A 21,088-nucleotide genomic window follows, 5' to 3' on the forward strand; every position below is an offset into this window, starting at 1 on the left:
CCGATTGGGAAACAGTTCTCTTCACAGATGAGTCTAGATTCTGCCTCTACCATTGTGATCGACGTTCCCTTGTATACAGACGTCCACATGAAAGATATGCTCAGTGCAATTTCCTGAATACTACTGGTTTCGGGGGAGGATCGATTATGGTATGGGGTGGAATATCTTTGACTGCTCGCACAGACCTAGTGGACGTTGATAATGGAGCTATGAATGCTGATAAGTATATAGGGAACATTCTTGAAAAGCATGTAGTGCCATTTGCCCCATACATTGGTGAAAATTTCATTTTTATGGACGATAATGCCAGACTCCATCGTGCGCGCATCGTTCAGGAGTACCTTGAAGAGGTTGAAGTCTCTCGAATGGAATGGCCAGCAAGAAGTCCAGATCTCAATCCGATTGAGCAGGTTTGGGACAACCTCAATAGAAGGCTGAGAAGTTCAGAAAATCATCCAGCTAGTCTTAATGACTTAGGAATCCAACTCGGAGAAATCTAGGAAGGATTAGATCAGAACATTTTAAGATCACTAATTTTGAGTATGAACCGTCGTTGCCGAGCTGTAATTAACGCAAGGGGTGGAAATACCAAGTATTAAATCACTTATCAGCATTTCAGTATTTTGAAAATTGTTCATTTCTTTTTCACATAAGATTCGGTGAAATCCTGAATTTTTCTCCCATTTAATGTGTCTTGTTTCGTTCAAAACCTTCCTGAGAGAACATAAAAAATAAGTTAAAAAGTCAATGTAGAGTTAACTTTCATTAAAATTGAGATTTTCAGAATGTGCGTTAATTTTCTTGCGCAGTGTATTTGGTGCTCGTCAGTGGATTCTACGTAGAAAAGAGACTGTAGAAGGTTCAAGTTTCAGATCTATAACTTCAAAGACAAAGAAGCTATGAGAACTTTTCGAAATCGTCAAAATTTGATTTTTTGCTAATAACTCAAAAACGGTTTTAACCATTCTTTGTTTCTGTGAAAAAGAGCTCGAGAATGTGTCATCCCTTTTCTTCTAACTGCCATAGTAGAGTAGACAACGAATTTTGCCCACCCTGTAGGTAGGTATAGCAATACTGAAAATTTCATTTCAAGTGCAAAAAGTGAGTTTTCTCTCCAATATCAACTTCCCACCAATCATCAAATATGACATGACGATGTTTTTTGGATATTGAATCGTCCAAGCCATTCATCAAAGTTAAGTATTTATTTTCCTTTCAATATAACGTCTTTTATTCATTCTATCTGAAAACAGTGAAAACACTCAGTCCTGCAGGGAGTTGAGACAGCATCCGCTTCTATTTGTGTCAGTTCGGGCATCCAAAAGACAGAGCATGCAATTATCATTCGTAAAAACCCATGACGGTGTTGTCACAAGTTCCTGCGGAATTGCGAAATGCACTTTCTTATTAAGACTTCTTCGTCCTGACCCATCACGAACGTCAATGAAGGTACCGCACGTTACACAGTACCGTGAGGTGGTCATCGGATAGATTTCATTCTCGGTTCTTCTTTTAGACGTTTTAGTGAACGTTAGTTGACACTTCCTCATCGGTGGGCTCATTTCTTCGCAGCCAGCAGGCTTAGTCGTTCACTGCTTCTTCGAGCCGTCCGAAGCTTCAGCAGGAACTTGGTGTGTCGGTTTTTCCGCTGTGGATTGTGCGGTTCGGTTCGATTCAGAAGACTGTTAACCGGGGGTATCTTATCCGGCAGGTTACGTGAAAATTGATTTTTGAAAAAAAAATGATATAATCTGTGTTTTATAGGCAAGGAGTTTTTAGCAATATAAGGTGAGTGATTCCTCACAGTTCTTCAATTTTTTTTTTATTGCTACGAAGATTGTTACCAGAAGTATGATTTTTTTTGCCTTGTTTGTGGCCTTGAAGAAGACTTTTCTCAGGATTCATAGAGGATATGTAAGATTCGTAAGAGACTTTGAGTACCATATGACGGCGATACATTTAGCTCCAATCAACAGGAATACATTTTTATAATGTGAATTTACACGCATATAGAAGGGTGTAAATTAATAGTTGCGAAAAAAATTAAGGTGTTATTGTTTGCCAAAATATAGTGTAGGTCATTCTAAAAAAATTTTTTGTTGCTCCTGCTTAGATACAGCCCCCTAAAGCTGGCATCTGAAAAGCAATTTAATTTTTTTTAGAAACCAGAAAACTGATAGAAATGAAATTGAGCAGACATTCATATGGAAGCATGATATCCGCTTACTAAGTAAACATAAAATTATAGTTCGAAGAATATTTCAGCCTATAGAACTCACTCTACATAACTGTTGATAATTTTTTTTCTCAAAATCCGTTACTTGCGAGAAAATACAGAAGACCTTATTTGTCCAAAATAAGTCAAGCTATTCTAAATTGATTTTTCAAAGGTATAATATAAAAAAAATAAAATATAATTAAATTACATAAAACAAATTTTAGAGGTGGTTTTTTCAGCCCCTTGCATACGGAACACCACCAAAATTTTTTTTTGCCTTCTAGCTCCCATATGTATGCTTAATTTCATTTCCATCAGTTTCCTAGGGGGATGGATGAAAACAGAGGTGCTAAGAAAATATATGAATCCCCTCACACTATTTTTTGACAAGGAATCACCCCTGACAAGTTTTTCGCGACTATTCTTTTACACCATGTAAACAGGGCGGGTATTTGACTATGGTACAAATATTTTAACAGTAGATTCTTGAGGTAAAAAAAACATTTTTTCCCATACCTTTTTTTCCGATTCGGCCCTGATAAAAAGATATAGACATTTTGAGTTTTCTAAACGAGTTGTGCCACCCCTGGAAAAACAAAATTACCTTCAGAATAAGTAGCTAAATCTGTGACACTACACATCTGCGAATCTTTTAAACAGAGTTTAAAAGAGCCAAAGTACCCAATTTTTCAAATTTCACAGATACTTTTCAATTTTTTAATATGAAAATACTCGAAAACGTCACATTATACGAGAAAATATGAGGAATACTTTAATTTTACAAAACGTTCAAATATTCATTAGATAATGTCCAACTTAGTCTCAAGAGTTGGGTTCTTTGAATTCTTGTTATTTTTATGGTACGTAATGGAAAAACTAGGACAGTTGGGTGATATCTTGTGTTCAAAACAGATTAATGAAATAAATGAAAAACTATATTCCGAAATTCATTCCATTCGATGAAAGCGTTTGTGAGATAGAACGAAAATAACATTTTTAAGGTTATTTTTCAACAGCCTATATCTTTTAAACCGAACCGATTTCGAAAAAATGGAAAAGGAAAAAAGTGTTTTTTTTGACCACTACTGTTAAAATATTCTTGTATATTTCATAATGTCCAGTATATTTCTATGATATGAGATGAGTGTTTTGACTCATCTCATAGACTAAAGAAATTGTCTATGGTCAGAACCAACCGTTTAAGACTATTTTCGGCTCATGATTCGAATATTTGAGACAATTGGGCAACATGATAACGCACTTGTTCCTAGAAAAATAGGTGCAGCAGAAATGATCAATAATTAATCTAATTTTTTTGCACGATTCCTTTATTGCCATTAATAATGTATCACCCATTTCAAATGTAACGTGTTTTTTAGATCGTTAAACTCAACATATGACAGCAAATATGAAGTCTGGTGGAATTGTGATGATTGATGTTCTTGTCAAAACGTAGCTCAGTTTGTACCACCAACCACCACTGTTTGTAGATTGAAAATAAGTAAACATGACAATGACAATGACTCTAGCGTAATCCATGTGAATGAACTTTTAAACAAGAATATTAGTAGACATTTGCATAATTCACAATACTTTACTACAAAATTTGAGACGAATCTGAAATAAAGCAACAAAATGATATGGTAGAAACTAAGAGCCACATTTAAACACAATAAATTCTTCATAACTCGGACTGGAGATTTTTGACAGTCCGAGTTATGAAGTTATCTTACATAACTATATTCTTTTAATTTCAATAGCCTACTTGACGACGAATTTTTTCAGCACTATATGTATACTGTATAAGCAATCTAAGTTTCAATTTTTTTCCTCTCCATTTTCGTAAAAAAGAGCATTTTTGTGAAAAAACCAATTACATAGTATCAAATAGTAGGAAACCACTAAACCTACGAAACTTATGAATTAAATTATACCTCATAAGCTATAATATGTAAAAAAAAGAACAAACATCTGTTCCCAAACAACTGAGAATATACAACCGAAGAAGCTAAAAATTTCGTCCATATAAATAAATTCCTTTTGATCAAAGTCGTGACTCTAGTGGCCTATTTAGTAGTACGAACCGGTAAAACCGAATTTGTTGATCCTATTCGAAAAGCATGGCAATTGGCACAGATTTCATGGTATTCTGTTATGATGTCCTAGAAAGACAAAAATCGACAACGCTCCAGAGGTGACTTGGTCAGAACTGTGTTGAATGCAGCAGGTTTTAAGGAAGTTATATTGACATTTACAACTATTATTATTCAATTAATAGAATCTGAAAAATCTTATACATAAAGAGCGTTGGTAAAAATCGAAAATTTTCCGTGGAAAGTATCGTGTAAACAAAAGGTTATCACATAATTTGGGAAAAGTTCCAAACTACCTATTCAATTTTGTGATTATTAATTAGAATTCGAAAATTTCCTTTGAGGCAATTATTACTGTTTTTCATATACAGATGTTTACTAAAGATGCGGCAAAAATGCAGGTTTTCTTGTCTGAAAATATTAATAGAAAAACATGGGGTCAAATATGCACCCCTTCTGGGATATGGGGTATCAAAAATGGGAATTTCATTGATAAATTAAAAGAACTAGAGATATTCCCTGAAATGTTGATTATGTTAACTAAAGGTTTTAAATTATTCTCGTCAAAAAAGGGATTCGCCTACTCTTTCTTTCGGTGGTGTTTTTAGGGGTTACAATTCCTTAAACCCACCCTTATTTCTCGAAAGACGCAATTTTTCTTCTGAAAAGCTCATATTACACCTTGGATTATTTGTCAGAAAATGCTTCAAATCCAATCATTTCCAAACTAGAAGTCGGATATTTGAGATGAAACCAGAATTTTTTATAATCTATGACAATATTTTATAACACATCGTTTGATTGCTCAGCAAGTCGAAAAAACCATATTGTATAGCCGATTTTCGGGTAACTTAGATCATCTTAGCTGAAGGTTTTTCCGAAATATTTATATTAATTCTCGCAACAAGATGTAATAAACACGGCAAAACCCACTGGTCCACCCGAAATTCAAGGTATAAATTGTCGTATTTCGATGGGAAATCACAATTCAATCGACTGTATGATAATATGATATGCAAATCTTCAAATAGGACAAACTTTCCTTTCCTAGTGTGCGTTATTAATCGAAATTCCCACTAAAATATATTACTATCGATGATATCCTACATTTCGCAGTATTCCAACAGTAATTCCATTTAATCAATCTGTGGAGCTCGCCCAAGGTCATTATCAATCTTCATCAACATTAATCACTTCAATGGACTTAATTGATGAAATCGAGATTTCAAATCGCTAGAGAGCCGAGGAAATCGGAAGTGTAATTGGAGATGAAAGCAAGGAATACTGTGTCATTGCGGAAAAACGTAGGAGATTTTACACCTGCATTGGTTTAACATTTTCGATGTATTCTCTGCAAACAGGTAGTTTCAATAAATATCCCACAAATACAATCAATAGAGTCACATGAAGAATTCATGGAGTAAATACAGGATGTTTTCAAAGGTGAGGCTTTTTTTTTGACAGAAGGTAGAACTCATCAAAATATGTCGTTTAACCAAAAATTGTCAAGATGGCTGAGATACAACCCTTAAAAGTTCGACAAAATTTCATTGAATTTCAAGTACGGTACTGTAGAAGGTGACTCCGGCATCGCAAAAAAGAAAACAAAACATAAACATATGGGTGGACAATGAATGGTTCAGTACCACGTTCATCGGATTAGATGCATCAGGTCACTTTTGAGAGAATCATAATTGTTGTATCTTGCAATTTAGGGTGAAAAAAATGTAGAAAATCAAGGGCATTTTCTTGAAAGTGCTTATGTTAGTTGTGTCGTTCTATTCGGGATGATCAGAAAGGTGGTCATAACTACTTGGCCTTCAGCTTCAAAAGGATAAAATTTTTAGGAGCTTTATGATTTTGGCGAATACATTCTAAAGGCTATTCACAAAAACACCGTTTTCTGATTAGAGTTTTCAGTTTATATCGAAAACTTCGTATTTCTTTAATCGAATTATGCTTCTATTCCTGAAAAATTAATAAATAATGTCCTATCAATAATGTAAAACTTCGTGGTATTTGAAGAATTACACGTTTTTGCGGAAGGTTATGCATTTAATCATGACCATAGGTCCTTTCGTTTGCATAAAAAGTGTAGCACTTTTCTACACTCGATTTTAGTTCATTATTATTAGATTATTCGTTTGCTGATTGAATTTACACCAGTGTAGAGGAGGTGTAGTTTATCTACATCTCCTTTTGACTATGTGTAGATAAACTACACTTCCTCTACACTGGTGTAAATCAAATCGAGTGTAGAAAAGTGCTACACTTTTTATGCAAACGAAAGGACCTAATATCACTGTTGTATTTTTTCGTGAAAAACAAAAAAATATTTCATTAGCGTTGATCGAGATCTAAGGACTGAATATGGAAATTGATCTAGAAGAGATGTTCAAAGTTCTGAAGTTTGAATCAAAGCATGTCACTAAAAAGCTACCTGCGGTCCTCTGCTGATCTCATCTGGAAGATATCTGCAATTAGTGAATAAATTGAAAAAAAGGTTATTTATAATTTAAAATATTCTGACGTGTTGAATGCAGTTCTCTTTATACGTAAAGGGCTTTGAATTTGCCATGACATAAAAGGTCAAACTTTGAGTATCTCCTTCAGCTCAATTTCCTTTTTCATTTCTCAGATCTAAATCATCGCCGGTGAAATAATTTTTGTGTGATTTTGTGATTAACCTTATAGGAACGTTTTATTCATTGATTTACACATATAGTTAATACGTCATGTATTAATTTTTTCAGAAAGAAAATCATAATTCGAAAAAAATCTCGGAATACGGAAGTTTTTGATGAAAACTCAAAAAGTAATTCGGCATGATTTCATTATTACCCTTCAGAATATTTTGGTCAGAGCCATGGCATCAATAAAGCCGAAAAAGTTCATCATTTGATAGTTAGAGGGAAAGTTGTCATGACCATCCAATATCATCCGGAAAATGAACACATGAAAATATCTTGAGCAGTTCTCAATAGTACAATTTAGGGTGAGGTCAAGAAAGATTGACCCTGTATAGGATACTGCTGAAGAATTCTCGAATAAAAACCGTATGCCGTATGCCTTATGCTAATGTAGAGCTATAACCCACAAATGTGTTCAACCGAAGAAAGTACACGTTTTATCGATTTCAATTTCACAAGAACACGAAAAACACTGTCATTGTCAAGAAAGTTTTCCGGCTCCTCCGTTTCAACATTCCACAAGAGAGCAAGATCAAGAACAAGCTGCTGGCCCCCGTAGAGGAGTTAACTAGGTCAAGACTCCAAGGTCAGCTATCAGGTTCATCATCACAAAGGCGAGCGACCAAGCTCCTCTACTTCGGTTCCGGAGTAGCACCTGATTATATTATTATAGGTATGCGTGGTAAGATCATATGAATGCATGCCAAGAACATCCGTTATTTCCGACACCTACAATTCCAAATACTTCGGCCACACGAAAATTAAATATGGGTTATTTGGGTCAGTTTCCTATAAGGATCATTCGATGATTCATTTTCCACAAGCGCGACTTCGTCTTTGTGTAGGAAATCATGATGTGTAATTTGGTCGAGCCTGGTCCAACGACAGTCTGGGGCAGTATAACGAGGTGAAGGTCATTTTCTGTTAACCTAACGTCCGCCTTAGGGAGATTCAAATGCTCAGGTGCATCTTATTCATTCGATTCCATCAACGATACTTCTTGTTTATTGGGATTATTGATCTTGGGAATCGAATATAATAAAAATTAAAACCTTCAAACAAATTTCATAGTTGACTGAGGGGTCTAGATCCTGAAGGACAGGATCTAGATCATTGGTATATACTCCGCACCAATTAATCTGACATTGTACAATCAATGAGCAGTCGTATTCGCTCAATATACAGGCAGGGTCTTTGACTCGTTCAAATATTTTAACAGCAGATTCTTGAGGTCAAAAGAAACAATTTTTTCCGATTCGGTCCTGATAAAAAGATATAGCCATTTTAAGTTTTCCTAATGAGCTGTGCCATCCCTGGAAAAACAAAATTACCTTCAGAACAACTTGCTAAATCTGTGACACTTCATATCTGTGGATCTTTTGAAAAGAATTGCATTCGGTCAAAATACCCAATTTTTCAAATTTCAGAGATATTTTTATTTTTGAACAACAAATTACTCAAAAACTGCGCATTATACGAGAAAATATGAAGAATACTTTCATTTCACAAAACAATATGTATTAGATAGGGTCCAACTTAGTTTCAATTTCTTCTTTGAAGTTTTGGAATTTTTATGATACGTAATAGTCATAATGAAAAAACTGGAAGACGTGGGTTATATCTTGTGTTCGAAAAAGATTCATTAAATAAATGAAAAACTATATTCCGAAGTTCATTTCATTCGATGTCAGTTAAAACTAAAAATAATTTTTTTTATGGTTTTTTAACAGCCTGTATCTTTCAAACCGAGCCGATTCGGAAAAAATGGTAAAGGAAAAATATTTTTCTTTTGACTTCAAGAATCTACTGTAAAATATTTTTACGAGTCAAAGACTCACCCTGTATAGAGTTCTTGTCAATTCTAGAGATTGTTCGAAATTCTGAACCGAAAGCTTCAATTTTCAAATTTGACACCATGTATATCAAAAACTCGCAGCCAATGAATCAATACAATTTTTCTTCGGCCACAATTGTTTAATACTGGAATATAATGCCATTGGTAGAGTAATTAAAGCTTTTGCTTAAATTTTGAACTATGACTAAAAATCATATCGCATCATTTTCAATGTATCAAACTGTACAGGATGGGCAAAATTGGTGATACCCGAACTACAACTCTTTAACCCAACGAGATAGAGGAAAATTAATGTACCATTCATGTCGTCTTTTTTTGAGAAACTAATAATGCCATCAACTGCATTCCTCTATCTTCTTTTGTTTTTGAGTTATAAGCCAAAATTTAAATTTGGCCGATTTCAACTTTGGTCATTATCTCCGTTTCTGTTAATGATAGGATGTTGAAATGAAGATATTATATAGACGCTTTTTTATAGCAATCCAGTGGCGTACTATGATTTTTTCCTACAGGTATATTTGCTGAGCTATAACATAAAGTTGTGTTTTTTCTTATGAAAAGAGTAGTTTGAAATGACTCAGAAAGAATCGCCATTTTTTACCCTTTCTGAAATATATCATGCATCGCCCTCAGTCTTTGTAAGTCATTTTAAACTACTGTTTTCATAAGAAAAAATACATCTTTATGTAATAGCTCAGCAAATATACCTTATGGAAAAAATCATAGTACGCCACTGGATTGCTATAAAAAAGTGTCTATATAATGTTTTCATTTCAACATCCTAGCATAAACAGAAACGGAGATAATGACCAAAGTTGAAATCGCCCACACATCGCTATCTCAAACAGAAACGGAAATAATGACCAAAGTTGAAATTTTAATTTTGACCTATAACTCGAAAACAAAAGAAGATAGAGTAATGCAGTTGATGGCATTATTAGTTTCACGTGATTGTCGTCTGCCGATTACATTGGTTCCTTTCTGTGAACCCACCATTATACAGTCCCAAATAACTTTTCTGAGAAAAAAGATCAACCGAGTCATTCGTTTATTAAATTCAGTTTTCCATTTCGGATGTGTTCAAAACTATCATGGAACAATAAACACCCCGTAAATTGCGAATTCCTAACTGAATACGAATATTCAACTAATAATTTCTACTAATTTTCGAATATATCGATACATAATAGCATAGTTCCTGTGGAACATATCACTATAATAAGGAAGGTTAATTGAATATCATCTTCGATACTTACCATCGTTGCATAAAATTGCCTTTCAATTCCGTTATCACAAATACCTACCTATTTAATAGAACGAGTACAACGCTGAATTGGTATTTCAAGTTCGATCTGCGGAATATTAATCGTTATTTGGGATGATTAAACGGTGTAGATACGGTAGTTGGAACGGTCTACCATAATATATGCTTTTTTTAATAACTTATATTAGGAGTTGTTTTTTTTAGGAATTTCTGACTTAGAACAAATTAGGAAATATAGATTAACTGTTTTTAGATTAAATCATTTCGATCATCAAAATTTTGTTCTGTGTTTCCTCTGAAATACTCAGCATTAAAAGATAATGTACGGGGTGGGCAAAATTGGTGATACCTGAATTACAACTTTTTCAACCAAACGAGATAGAGGAAAATGCATGGCACATTACGGTCGTCTTTTTCCGAGAAACTACTAATGCCATCAACTGCATTACTCTATCTTCTTTTGTTTTCGAGTTATTGGTCAAAATTGAAATTTCAACTTTGGTCATTATCTCCGTTTCTGTTTGAGCTAGGATGTTGAAATGAAAACATTATGAAGACACTTTTTCGAAAGCAATTCAGTGGCGTACTATGATTTTTTTCCAACAGGTGTATTTGCTGAGCTATAACATAAAGATGTATATTTTCTTGTGAAAACAGTAGTTTGAAATGACTTAGAAAGACTGAGAGTGAAGTATAATATATTTCTGAAACGGTAAAAAAATGGCGAGTCTCTCTAAGCCATTTAAAACTACTCTTTTCATAAGAAAAAACACAACATTATGTTGTGTTGGAAAAAATCATAGTACGCCACTGGATTGCTATCGAAAAAGTGTCTGTATAATGTCTTCATTTCAACATCCTAGCACAAACAGAAACGTTGATATTGACCAAAGTTGAAATCGCCCAAATTTAAATTTTGGCCTCAAAAACTCAAAAACAAATGAAGATAGAGGAGTGCAGTTGATGGCATTATTAGTCTCTCGAAAAAAGACGACATGAATGATACATTCATTTTTCTCCATCTCGTTGGGTTAAAAAGTTGTAGTTCAGGTATCACCAATTTTGCCCATCCTGTACAGTCTGTATGTGGAATTCCAAATAATGATGGAACTAAACCTGCAATTAAATATCTCTACCACACAAGTGATATTTTCTTTGAATCAATGTGCAGGTTTTAGAAATTCTTCGCCTAACCGTAAGAAAAACTCTTAGGGGCTGTTTCACCACTTACTGTTAAAGTGTTCGATATGTATTCAGCAGATATGCCAACATCATAATAAATCTGTCAGTTAAATATTTATCAGTTTCACCGCCCAAGTTCCAAGTAATTTATCTGCTAGTAAACTATCTGAAAATTTTACTGAATGACAGTTTGGCAACGCCGTACTCGTGATTGAAATTAGGATAAATGAGCATAGAATGAGGACAGAGTTAGTCAGTTATGAAGTACATTGACAGAAGAAGAAGAATTATGAAGACTTTTCTCATGTCTCTATGCTCTGATTTGAAATATTCAAAATTAAAATTTTTCTATCATTTTCAAATTGGTTGGTGAATTTTTAGTGAATGTGAAAGCATGTTAAAAAAAGGGAAAGAAATGTGAATTTTTCACGTGAGGAGACCGATGCTCTTGTCTCGATTATAACATAGTGTAAAAATATAATCGAGAACAAAAAAGGTGATGCTGTGACTTGGCAAGAGAAGGAGAAAGCGTGGAAAGATATAGAAATGACTGAATTCTTCGTCATGATAGTTTGCAAAATGTTCCATTCTAGTTCTAATTTCACGACGTTTGCGAGGCCTCGATAAGCTCGCAAAATAATAGTCACTCTCATCTTCAAGACACTCAAAAAGATCCATTATCACAAAATCTGGTGTTGCGTCTGCAAACGTTCACGAAATACCTTCGAGATAAACTGATCGAGAGCAAAATTTTCTCGAAGTTTTGACAGTTCGGAGTGACGTTATCTGGTACATGAACTTTTATCAGCCATTCGATCTCTCAGTCAAAATATTCGACAGTTTAACAGTAAGGATAACCTAACAGACACCTGTGAAACACAATTTTCAGATTTATCTGATGGATTAGTTGTGGATAGCTTATCTGCCACTTTAACAGTAAGTGGTGAAACAGGCCCTTAGAGAAATTGCTACTTTTATATTTTTTTCTATTACCTTTTTTCTCCATTTTCCTTCACTCATTTTAGTTTATTAAGTATGAGATTTCGCCAATAGCCAGTGGAAAATTCACTTTCCCGCATAAGTGCGGAAAAGTTGCCCATTTCTAACTGAAATGAATGCGAAGTAGTTAAAACGTGCAGGAATAGAAAAAATATACAGGGTGAAGCTTTGACAGATATTTCAATTTTTATTTCACAAATGGTTTTATCGAATGAAATGAATTTCGGAATATAGTTTTTCATTTATTCGATTAGTCTTTTTCGAATACAAGATATCACCCATGTCTTCGAGTTTTCTCATTACGTACCATAAAAATTCAAAGAACCCAACTCTTGTAACAAAGTTGGAAACTATCTAATGAATATTTGAACGTTTTGTAAAATAAAAGTATTCTTCATATTTTCTCGTATAATGATGTTCAAAAATTAAAAAGTATCTGTGAAATTCGAAAAATTGGCTACTTTGGCTGAATACAACTCCGTTTGAAAGATGCACAGATCTGCAGTGTCACAGATTTAGCTAGTTATTCTGAAGGAAATTTTGTTTTTCCAGGGGTGTCACAGCTCATTAAAATGGCAATACGTATCTTTTTATCAGGACCGATCGGAAAAAATGGTATAGGAAGAAAGTATTTCTTTTGACCTCAAGAATCTACTGTTAAAATATTTGTACGAGTCAAAGACACCCTGTATATCCTCATTTGAATAATATATATGTTGTATGTATGTTTACACGTGGTAAAAAAAACTCATAATTATTGAAAACCGAGTTAAAGTTTAAGGTTAAATTATCAATTTTAGACACCATCGGCCACATCAATTGAGTAAACTGAAAATATACACTTTTGTATAAAGGGTATGCAAGTTATCTCTTTCTTTTTCAGATATCGATTGAAATTTTTTCTGGGAGGATTCTGCATTTCTTGAAACTTTTTAGGGTTTTCACTCCCAATCTCTGACACAAAATCTCTTGACAAATTTCGGATTTCACAGGAAATTTGCAACAAAAAAGTTCCTATAGAGTAATGTTTTAAGCTCCTGTCGTAAAGTTATTCAAGATTCAAATATTTTACGTTTCACAATTTTTTTGTTTTAGGAAAAAAAAAACCACCATTCCCAAGATGCAAATATGTAACTGAAAACCTGATTCTCTAGAACTTTGAAGTGATTGGCAAAAAAAATAACCTTCATTTAAAACAGTTGAAGACTGTTAAAATTTTGAAAATTTCAAAGAAAACGTGAAAAATTTTCCATTTCTGACACCCCAAAGCTAAATACATATTAAAATTTTCGGCAAGAAATCAGTTCCTGCATTTTTGCCGCATCTTTGGTAAACACTCTTTGGATAAGTTGTGTGTGTGTGTGATGCTATCGCAGATACGCAGATTACAGGTCTTATAACGTGAAAGCCTCAATTTCAAGTTTCGATAGAGGAATTTTATATAGACTACTGATATTATATCAAAAATTTTGGAATAATATACTTTTCCGTTATTTTTTTAAATTCGGGATCTTCAGTTGAAACGACATTGGATTGATCAATTTGATAATCTCAAGTATTATACCATTATCCATGAACATCAAGGCTATTCCGGACCTGCCGTAATGTTAACTAGACTCTGAATACCGTTATAGTTTTCTTGAATTGAGTACCTATATCTTTCAACCACGAAACCAGATTAATGTTTATGTATACGTAGATACCGTACCTACTTGGGTGATGCAGTTACGTTGTTTGAGCATTGTTCAATCAGTCCGTTTTACTTTCTTCCGAATAATCGCGAATAAAATGGTTTCCTATGACTTGAAATATATCTAGTTCCCATAAGCTCTTATGAGCCGCATCATAAAATATTAATTCATTTGTCCTTGTTAATATTTCGAACTTTTACTCATAATTCCGGACTTTCCTTTAAAAAAAAAACGGAAAATAAATCAAATTGAATTGAGAACTAACATATCATCAGCATCAGACAATGATCCTTCCTTATCCTGTCTTCAATTAACATTATTGAAGAATGAAATCTGAAAAATAGAACCCACGCAAATGAAATTGTCTCGAAAAATCGATAATGCAAATATATAATCACACTTTTTTAAAGTCTTCTCCCTTTTTTTGCAGAATGGAGCTGAAATACATCATTCTCACAATCATCAAAATACTGATATCAGTTCCAGGCAATTTCCATGTAAATGCGGCTGCTATGATGGGAGGATATATGGATAATAGTAACAATACCCATGACTTCCTAAATATTCCAATTGACACAGATGGTGGCTTTCATAGAGACGAATCTTTGGTGAGTGTATTCTAGATCACTGCTAACTTTTTAACATGACTTATTCCAAATTGTTTCTTCATTATGTGCATTTCATTTTTCATTCAACTTATGAACCAATAGAAATGTAGATGTTGAGAAACCTCAACAAACTAAAAGGAGTCATATTTTTATTCCATTCCATTCTCATCAATTTTTCCAACAAAATATTCAATGTCCAATTAAGGTTTTCATCAGAAAGCCTCTAAAAGATATCTGAATTCAGTCACATCATTCCTTTATTCCACAATCAAATGTGATTCTCTTAACTGATGAGACTATGCTAAAAATATTGAAGCTTGGGAAGGACGTCCATCACCTACTCAAAATATCAATAATGAATTTTCTCTCACGCAATTCACTAAGTCATTATTTCATTCAAATTTTCAGAAGGACCGTGCAAAAGAAGAGAACCATTCCAGCACCATGGCATCTTCAAGTGGTTCCGAAGAGATTCCAGACCCATCCCCTTTAGTTATACCTGGATACAACTTGCCAGAGAATATTTTCAACAAAGGAAAACCATTCTACATGGAAAAAGATCCAGTGACGGGGAATATAGATTTCAACAACAAAACCTTGTCACAGATAGAAGACGACTTCTATGATTATTCAGATGAAGATACAAAACAATCCGATAACATTTATGATAAAGCAAATATAGATCGAAAAGATGGAAACATAGGTAGCCATAGGCCTAGCGATATCAATCAACTTTCACCAAATTTTCACGACTTCCTGAATCTCCCTATCAAATATAACCCTGATAAATACGTATATCCCTTGATATCGAGCAGCTATGCAAACACAAAGGTGCAAGGAAACGTAAATAAATACCATAATCACAAAACTCACATAACTAAGTATCCAACATACAGACCATCTAACTCTTACAGTTCATCCTCCAATTTACAAAACTTTTTCGAATATGAGGATACCAGAACTTCAACCACAACTACTACAACAAATGCCCCTCCAACCACAAAAATACACAAACCGTCTTCCAAACCCGTCAGTTATTCCAGTTTCAGCGAGGATTTTTCTGATGATTACTACAGTAATTCCGAGAAGGGCAAAGACGAGTATGATGATCAACCTGAAGACGCTTATCAAACCACTCCAAAAATATCTGATGTCTTCCTCACTACCACATCCATACCTCCAGTAACTACAACTAGGAAAATAATTAGCTTATTCGATCAGCTATTTGGTGAATATGATGAAACTGTTTCGACTTCAGAAAAAACTAAGTCTCCATCGCTCTTCGCCAATCTGCCTTCTAACAAAATTGTGAATACCCAAGCCCCTAAGCGAGAATTTGATACTACTACTGAATCTGAAATAAAAATTCCAAATGTTGCAACTGGTTCCAAGATGGAAATGGAGAATTTCTATGAAGAATATGATGATTACTACTATAATAACCCAAAAAGCTCAGAAGTATCCTCATCAAGTACTGCTGCTTTCACGTCGCCCTCAACAACAACCTCTACCACTACAACTACTACAACAACTACAACGACCACAACAACACCCCCTCCAACAACTATAAAAACCACGATTAAACCTCCAACGATATATAATTCTCACAGTTACATGGAATCTTTCTCCCCGATGATTCCCTCAACAACGAAAGAATTATTAGATGATTCAAATCCATCTTCGAAGGTGACGTCTTTACCACTAGGTGAAAATCATGTAACAACTCCCAAAATTCCCTCCTGGCCTGCCAACCAACAGATGTCGGACTCCAGTGATTACCACCCAATAATAATTGCGACCCAAAACCTACGCGACCAGCTCAATAACGAAAGGGTTGTGCCGAAGCCTTTCTCTGTACATACCCAATATGCTCCCAGTTCTAGTAGCATTCATATTGCACCAGACCAGGATACAGTTTCATTCGTTGTAGGTCACCATCAAAAAACAGATGGAGGTTCATTTTCAACAATTAATTCTCAAGATGACTATACCTCTAATTTTTTCCAACCTTCTTATGGCGAAGGTTCTTACGAAAATGAAGATATAATATACAAAAACTCACCGGACACTGTTATATTCCAACAACCACAAATGAAACCACATCATGAGGTGAGTGGAAGTGTGGTTACAATACAGACACAGACCAATTCAGAAGCTTCGTTGTCCATTGGAGTACCAATCGAAAACGTTAAGAAGATCCCTGGGAAGGTTATGGATGCCACATTGGATTTGGGTGATCAAGTGGCAGAACAATCTTCGAGTGGCTCAAAGGTGGTGTTTCCGAATGAGAAGGAAGTATCATTAACTAGTCTGGTTCCACCTTTATCAACATCAAATCCCCCAGTAGCTCTGTCAAATAAAGAAGTTCTCAAATTGGCTTCTAAACCTATGTACCACCAGCTACCTAGTGATTTAACACCTCCTAAAGAAAAAGAAGGTAAACATCCAAACCGAATGGAAGCTCCGAGACCACCATGGGACCCTCGACCAGGACATTTCTTCAGTGGAAAACTAGAATACTCCCGACCTCCTCGTCCATTCCCTGATGTAGCGTTCAAGCGGATAGACACGTTACCTAATATCCTTCCACAATTTCGGCCTAATATGAAACCACATGGTCCAGTTAGTGGTTTGCATCATCATCCCCATGGAATCCACCGAGGCCCATCTAATTTCTACGACAATAGGTTGCACAGGGAACCTCTGCTAGAACGACCTTCGAATCGTCCATTAGAATTTTACGAAAAGTTACAGCCACCTCCTTTACCTCCGAAGAATCTGCATAGTTACAGGAAAATTCCTCCTTTGCCCCAAGTACCACAGCATTTAGAACAGAGGACGCCAATGGCGCAGGATAGAAAAGGTGAAGAGTATGTTAGGAAACCGCCCATGCTATCGAAAAATATTTTAGAACCACCAAAAGTGATGACAAACTTGAAGAAACAGGATGGAGCTGTTGAAACATTACAGATGCTGCAAGCCAAACAATCTGAGAAAAAAGAATTGTATCAAGAACCGGTTAACAGCATAGTCCAAGAAACGAATAAGACTGACAAACCCGTTTATGTTGTTTACCCAGTGAATACTCCCCCTATAAAACTAGATGTGATAGATTCCAACAAAAGGGAGAGTGTTGTGATTGGTACAAGAGCAGAGCTCCCGCTACCCCCGTCAGAAATAAACAAAGATTTCACTCAAGATAGAGACCCAATCATTGGCGTAATTGATAGGAACGATGCGCCTGTTCTGAAACCTCAGTCGAGACCTCCAGTTTTTCCTATGAAGTCTGATTTCCCGTACCCCCTCGAGAGGCCGGATATTTCTGGACTTCATCCTGTGCCGGATGCTTCTAATAACGGAATCGGATCAGAAGACATTTCCCATCCTGAAATCGAGGGAACCTATTTGTCTAATAATCAATGGAATACCGTGGATGGCAGCGTTGAATCGAGAATTGTCACTGGTAGTAAAGTGCACAACCAAGTATTCGCAGAAAAGCCAATAGCTGTCGCTTACACCCCAACCGAACCTCCACAGCAGGGTGTTCGTAACGACTATTTCAACCCCTCATCATCCGAATCTCCAGGTCCTAATGTTTTCTTCGTTTCCGCTAACCAGGAAACCGAGAAAAATCATAAAACTGAGGCTAATTCACATTCTCTATCCAATCACCGAATTGAAGATAATATCAGTGATAATATGAATGTGAGAACTGAACAAGACTTTCAAGCTCCCTTCCAAGCGAGTGTTAAAGTGGATTCGCCATCACAAGGATGGTCGGTGATAAGAAGAAGCGATGCAAAGTTAAAAAATCCCGAAGAAAGTGAAACAACCACTACGATTCAAGCTACTACGAGCGAATTCGATATAGAAAATTTCAAACCTCAACTTGAAGGTGGATTCAGGCCAATATACACGTTCCGAAGTGAGGATGCTAACACCAAAGTTGACGAAAGACAAGAATGATTATCTCTCGTAAAATGAAGTTGTTTCAATTTAGCCTTTTGAAAGTTATCTACTCGCATAGATAATTCCTCGATAATTTCGTTTATTTCAACCTGAATCGAGTTGATGCAATATATAAGACTGATTATAGCGAAAGTAGTATTTTATACTGCTTTCAAATATTTCTGTCGAAAAGAAAAAAAATTGCCAATCGAAAAAGATAATAAATTTCCCTTGTGTGGAGATATGTACTCTTTTTGTTGGAAAAGTTACCTCGTGTATTTCTTATTCTTCGAAGACGAAGCTCTCTACTACAAAATATATAAAATATATATATTTTTGTTTGAATTGGGTGTTATGTAACGCAGTAAGCGATTCTTGGTAAACTTTATCCGCTAGTTTGATAGTGCTGTTATGATGAAAGATTATGAGACACAGAAATTAATATTTCTGAAGGACTGGGTATTTTCAGCGGGATCGCAAAAGCCAATTTGTCTTTCCCTCTGAAAATGGGTCATCGAAATTTAGGGCAGGAGAATGGGATTCTATTATAAGCAATAATTATTACTCTATCCAATTTATAAGGGTTATACAAGGTATGAGCTCAGTCACAAATTAAATGTAAAAGAAATAGAAATAGCATATTTTATAATATTCTTAATTACATTAGAAGGTTATTTATTTAATTTATTATTATTTATTTTATATCATAATGTACATATTTACCATGATAATCTTTTAAAAGAGAATGTTCATTTGTAATCATATTGGTCGGTTTGCGAATCGAATAATAAAGAAAAATTGAAAGGACTCCTTTCGAATTCCTGTATTTTCCTTATTTCCATGAACAAAATGCTGAACGGGACAGAAAAATCATCGAAGACTTTTACATATTCGAAAAGAGTAACTTTTCTAGCAATAAATTTCCAACCTTCATGGATCTGAGTGCAATCGTTTGGTCTTGACGAATTTTTTTCGGAATTTTCTGTCTGAATAACAGTAATATTTTCTTCTGGTTGGGGGTGAAAGGAAAAAAAGTTCTATTCAAGCTCTGACATAAGGATTTGTCATATAGTCTCGTTTAATCTAACATGATTGACTTTACTTTAAAGACCTCCTCTATCGATAAATTATCATTGACGTAGGTTTTTTCCGATTCTTTAAACTCACTAATGCACTATGAATAATCAAGGCAGAGAATCCCATTGAAATAAAATTATAAATGAAATCTTTCTTACCCAAGATAGGTAGACAATAAATGATATTGAAGGAAATAGGGAATACTCCTTCTGACGAAAATGATGTATTTTTTATGAAATATCTTTGAAATGTCACATTTTGAAATAACCATTTCAACCGTTTCCCAAAAAAATTATTTTAAGTACTTAAGCCCGTTTGCAACAGCCCAGAATTCGCTAGAGAACTTACTCGAGAATTCATGCGCCGTGAATTCTTTACCGTTACATACGCACTTTCGGTAGAATTCACTGTTCAGTTTTGCATTCAAAATAATCTCTGCAGTTTTCTTACCAAAATTTGGTAGAGAATTCTCCAGCTCTTACAAACGGTCTTTAAAAATGAAAAAAAAAATGGGTAGTTAAAATTTAAAGCGTTTCGTTTCTATTGCACAAGTTGGCAACATCGATTGAAATATGCGTTGATAATAAATGACAACAAATACATTATCTTGATGAGATAGTCAAAGATGGCTGTCTATGAAGTCTGGTAAAATTTTATGGGATTTTTATGGCCGGTTACTGTTGAGGCTCGCCAGTGAGTATGCGCCTTATGATGGCTGTAAATCAACAACTGTTATTTTATAAACAAGTCCTTGTTCTTTTTATTTTCTAGTAGGCGCTGTTGTCAAATAGTAAACTAGAAACAAAGCGATTTAAATTTTAAAACCTCATATTTGAAGAATGATTTTGAATAGTTTCCGCAGTGCATTTGAAAAATTCATGAATGAAACTCATCATTATTTAAACTTGCATATGCTGTGATAACCCAAATTGAGGAGAATTCCCCATTCTCCATAGGTAGAGTCTAAAGTATTAGCTCATGTTGAAAGAAGATTTATGGCTGTATGCGTTAAATGAGATTAAACCGTCAAAACGTCTTAATTCCATAGTAAATCTATACTTAAACTTGGTTTAAGGATTTAACCTTTGTTTAATGAAACATTGCATACGATCATTAATATATAACTTGAAAAAAGACCTTCTAAAATGCAATAAACATTCAACTGAAACGGAATTGACCAATTTTCATATCCCACTTTTATGACAATCAATCCTCTATGAATGATGCCTAGAGTTATGTAATTTTGAAATACATATTATTTTAACATTTTGACTGTCCCCATTCTAATTTTTTTTTCACCCCCCACGTTCAACACATTTATCGAAATATTAAGGTTACTTTTGAGTGATAAAATATATATTCTTCAAAAAATTGATTCCGCAGCCATTTAATGAAGTGTTCATGTTCAAAATTTTCAAGTACAATGGAATGCTTGATGCTGACGTTTCTTGAATCACCTATGA

At 34.7% G+C, this 21,088-nt stretch overlaps 1 protein-coding gene across 1 annotated transcript; it reads left to right on the top strand.

Annotated features, from left to right (window-relative positions):
* Positions 1 to 1,298: 1,298 nt before the first annotated feature.
* LOC123309833 (serine-rich adhesin for platelets-like) lies at positions 1,299 to 19,680 on the top strand. Its single transcript, XM_044893119.1, has 3 exons — positions 1,299 to 1,788; positions 14,423 to 14,600; positions 15,009 to 19,680. The coding sequence occupies exons 2-3, from the start codon at positions 14,424 to 14,426 to the stop codon at positions 18,564 to 18,566; spliced, it is 3,735 nt and encodes a 1,244-aa protein (XP_044749054.1). The 5' UTR covers positions 1,299 to 1,788; position 14,423; the 3' UTR covers positions 18,567 to 19,680.
* The last annotated feature ends 1,408 nt before the right edge of the window (positions 19,681 to 21,088 follow it).

This window comes from Coccinella septempunctata, chromosome 1, assembly GCF_907165205.1.
Source record: "Coccinella septempunctata chromosome 1, icCocSept1.1, whole genome shotgun sequence".
In the NCBI taxonomy this organism is placed as follows: Eukaryota; Metazoa; Arthropoda; class Insecta; order Coleoptera; family Coccinellidae; genus Coccinella; species Coccinella septempunctata.